The 4,784-nt window shown below is 37.7% G+C and overlaps 1 protein-coding gene across 1 annotated transcript; it reads left to right on the forward strand.

The window, feature by feature from the left end:
- Positions 1-3,194: 3,194 nt before the first annotated feature.
- On the forward strand, positions 3,195-4,166 carry LOC149440382 (olfactory receptor 1E16-like). The gene has a single exon (XM_089658755.1). The coding sequence runs from the start codon at positions 3,195-3,197 to the stop codon at positions 4,164-4,166; it is 972 nt and encodes a 323-aa protein (XP_089514881.1).
- Positions 4,167-4,784: the final 618 nt, after the last annotated feature.

Below are 4,784 nucleotides of genomic sequence, written 5' to 3' on the forward strand. Positions count from 1 at the left end.
GAACGTCATATGACGTCCTCCCAGAACGCGCCCTCCCGTCTGCCCCCGGGGGCGCGCACCCGGCGATCTCCGTAATCGCTGTGTCCTACACAGCTGATCACGTGATGTGGTAAAAGGCCAATCACAGTGGCCTTTTACCACGTGATCAGCTGTGTCCAATGACACAGAAGATCACCGGTAAATGCAGTTGCCAGTTATTCGCTGCACTTTCCTCGCGCCGTCGCAGCATGAGGAAAGCACTGCTGACAACTAGCAATTGTCAGAGGATGGATCAGCACCGATCATCAGGGCACTGATCATCAGTGCCCTGATGATCAGTGCCCAGCAGTGCCACCCTCAGTGCCGCCCACCTGTGCCCAGCAGTGCCATTCACCTGTGCCCATCAGTGTCACCCACCTGTGCCCATCAGTGCCACCCACCTGTGCCCATCAGTGACTAGTAGTGCCACCCACCTGTGCCCAGCAGTGCCACTCATCAGTGCCCAGCAGTGCCCCCCATCAGTGCTGCCCAGCAGTGCTACCCAGCAGTGCCGCCAGTCAGCATCATCAGTCAGTGTCACGCATCAGTGCCCATCAGCGCTGCCTATCAGTGCCCATCAGTGCCGCCAGTCAGTGCCGTTAGTCAGTGCCACCAATCAGTCCCCATCAGTGCTGCCCATGAGTGCTGCCTATCAGTGCCGGTGATCTTCTGTGTCATTGTTGCATATCAGTGCAGCATCATCGGTGCCAGCTCATCAGTGCCACCTATCAGTGCTGCCTATCAGTGTCCATCAGTGCTGCCTATCTGTGCCACCTCAACAGTGCCGCCTATCAGTGCCCATCAGTGCTGCCTATCAGTGCAGCCTCATCAACACACATCAGCGAAGGATAAAAGTTACCTGTATAAGTGCCTGGTAGGCAAGTGGTTAAGTCAATCATTTCGTTTCATCATATTCGTTATGTTAGAATGATTCCTTTTCGTATATTTGGTTTTGTTTAGTATTTTGATCCAAACTAATTCGTATTTTCAGAAGTTATTTTGGAAGATTCAGATTCATTTGTTAAGTTCTTTTGATGACTTGCTTGCAACTTTGATGCAATTTGCTTACAATTTCGATGTGACTTACTTGTGACTTTGATGTTTGCTTAACTTTGGCCAATCTTACCAATACTGTGCAGAGTGTGACAATCATATTGAGCTTACAAAGCCCTCTGAAGTTTCAAACAAATGAAGCAAATTAATACAAATTAATTAGTAATTTTTGTTATAATTTATTTTGAATTTATTGAAATTCATTACTATTGTGATTCGGATACATCCAAATAACGAAAATTTCATCCAAATTTTGTTTCCTAATGAAACAAATCGCACATGTCTACTTTTTAATAAAGGTCTTTATGTAATGAGGATTTGTATTCTTTCTGTTTCCCATGCAGCAATGGAAACCTCTAGAAAATAGCTGAGAGGGGTTTCTGGATACCTTTTAGTCATTTAACAAAGTGCATGTGAACTGCTTATTAAGTCTAGAGGTGAATAATATTTGGTGAGGTTAATGTGCACAGGGAGTCGGGGGAGTCTGGTGTCTGGAGATTCACATGAGAAGAATATACACAGATTTATTGTGGATATGAATTTATTTTTGCACTGATAAAGACCATACTGTTGCACTGAGTGACATTTGTTTATAATTTTGCACTGTGACTTTATATTGATTTATTGGCATAGTAGATTATATGTTGGTTAATTGTAATGACCTTACATCACCCCACATTCACTACACCCCTAATCCACATAGATAAGTTGGACATACACCAGTAAGGCCTACTATTCCTGAATAAAACTGTCCTGCTGTTGGACAAATTTAAAATACTGTGTCTGCAGTCTCATAATTGAATAGTAAAACCCTTGCTTGTACTCCTGTCTATAGCATATTTTGGCTTAGTACCTCTGATTAAAACTGTCCTGCCATTGACTAATTTTACAATGCTGTATCCTTTGCACTATTCTAATTGTTGTAGTAAAGCCACAGTCTGTACCGTTTGGGATTGATTTGCTAAAGGCAAATAGGCTAATCAGTTTAATCACTTTGCAATGGAAGTTGTACTTCACAAGAGAATTTGCACCAAAGCTTAGTGAATGATGTGAAGCTTTGCTGATTATCCATTATCTAATCATGTACAAGTAAAAACACATTTTTTATGTACCTTGCACATACCTGGGTATCCTTGCAAAGAGAAACTCCACCACATTCACAAAGCTCTGGTACAAATTGCCATGCAAATTGCAGCTATTTGTCTTTAGAAAAGCATCAGATTTTTCTCTTGTAAATTTAGGCCTAATCTTGCTATTTAAAATTATTCTTTTTGCTGTACAATTTTACAATGCTGTGTCATTTGTGCTCTCTTAATTCATGTAGTAAAACACCTGACTATACTCCTGTTCTTTAGTATGTTTTGACAAATTCACCCTAGTTAATATTGTACTGATGTTGGCCAATTCCTAACGAGAGCTTGAGAGATATTGGCCAACATCTGGACAAATTTTGCATCAGGGAGATCAGGAAAAGGCACAATGAACTACTGGAAAATTTCTATCCACCAATATAAGCCAAGCTAAGTGTAAAAGAAAAAAAAAAAATTCCACAGTCCAATATGTACTACCAGTGTACACTGTTGCTGAGACTGAAATTGAGCTGTTTTGTAACACCATGCACAGCTGTATTACATCCCCCAAGCACGTTGATTAAAGAATTTGTATATTTACAATGTTACCCTTGATATCACATTAAAATATACTATGCAGTGTGTTTTTAACAAAAATATTTTTCTACAGAGATTGAGATCCCCATTTTATTCATTAATAAGAATTAGAATAGCATGCATTTGAGTAACATGTTTACCTCTTGGGAATGTAATATGCTAATGAGCCCCTGGAGTAAACAGATGAATAGGTGGCGCTTCTTTGGTTCTCAAGGCTTACAATGTTTTCTATAAATATATATTGAAAATGTAAACCTTTTTAACCAAATTTGATTTTCTTTTTTAAGAACATTTCTGAATGCAGGTAAAACCACAGTTGAACCATCATTACTGTGTTTATTTCTGTATGTAATCTTTTGCCTTTCATATTTTAATTTAATCTTGTGGTAATTTTTTGTTTAGGTTGTTGAAGAAAGTAAAATTCTTCAGACTATTTTTCCACATCCTCTTACAAAAATGCTTGATGATGACAGCCTGGGTAACAAGACAGCACAGAGTAGATTTTTTATTGTTGGCTTTCCTACAAATCCACAGACCCAGCTGATACTTTTCACTGGAATTCTCATTATCTACATGATAGCTATGTTGGGAAATTTGATCATCACAATGCTGATCATCCAGGCTCCTCAGTTGCATACTCCTATGTACTTTCTTATATGTAATCTATCTCTATTAGACATGTCTTTTATATCAGTTACTGTTCCAAAGCTTTTAGCCATCACAAAGACTGACATGAATGTTTTGTCTTTTAAAGAATGTATCTCGCAAATGTACTTTTTTATTGCAACTGCAAACATAGAGTCTTTTCTTCTGACCTCCATGTCTTATGATAGATATGTAGCAATTTGTAATCCTTTGCTCTATCCTTTAATTATGAACAGAGTTTCATGTTTATTTTTGACTGTAGCATCCTGGCTCCTTGGATTCTTAAACTCATTATTGCTCTCGTTGCTTACATCAAATTTGTCATTTTGTAAGTCCAAAATCATTAATAATTTTTTCTGTGACCTCAAGGCACTTCTAAATATGTCCTGTAGTGACACTACTCTCATTCAGACTATTATACTTGTTGACAATTTTATCATTGGTTTCTTTCCTTCTTCTTTGACCTTGACCTCTTATGCTTATATCATTTCTAGCGTGTTAAAAATCCATAGCACAGAGGGGAGACATAAAGCTTTCTCAAACTGCACGTCACACCTTACCATTCTTTTCCTCTTTTATGGAACAGCACTTTGCTTGTACATGGTTCCTAATGCTGAAAACTCTCAAACCAAAGATAGCATTCTTTCATTTATTTATGTTGCTTTAATTCCAATGGTAAATCCATTAGTTTATAGTCTACGAAATAAGGATGTTTTAGGAGCTTTGTCAAAAGTAACTGGATGGAATAAAGCACATAGAATATCTTTTAAAAACAAAATTTAAAAAAGCATTTATACCTAAATTATCACAAAGTAAATCTATGCTTTGATAGTCACATTTCAACGATGGTAGTCTATTGTTGATGTAAATGTATCATTTTTTTCCCTAGTATATATCAAATATTCTTATTTATTCCTGAAGTCTGTCCAAAAAAACATGATGTGTAAGTGATAGCTGTCTTTCTGGTAACCTGGGATTTTCAAACATAGGGTCTTCCAACATCATTCTCTTTCTGCAGAAGCTGTTCCTGGCTTCCACAAGAGGTAATTGAATTGAAAAGAGAACAAGATTTTAAATTTTTCCTAATAAAAGCAAAATACAAATAAAAACTATGCAGCTTCTCTAAGTGAAAAATGTTGTTCCAAACTAAACACCCACCTTAATACTTAGTGGTATTAAATACTAAAGCAAACATTTATTATATCGCAGCTTTCCATTTCATAGATGTGATGGTGGTATTCATTTTCTTTTTTTAGGCTTTCTTTCTTTTATTTTCACCTGGTGATCCAGCCAGTAAGTCAGTTGTTATTCAACAGAACTAGCTCTCCAACAAAATGTAGAAGTTACAGAGGTGAGACAAACCACTTGACACTGACAGGGGTGCTTACAATGATCAACTTT

The sequence above is a fragment of the Staurois parvus genome, unplaced genomic scaffold (assembly GCF_062004578.1).
Source record: "Staurois parvus isolate SC_StPar_1 unplaced genomic scaffold, SC_StPar_1.0 ptg001090l, whole genome shotgun sequence".
Taxonomy (NCBI): domain Eukaryota; kingdom Metazoa; phylum Chordata; class Amphibia; order Anura; family Ranidae; genus Staurois; species Staurois parvus.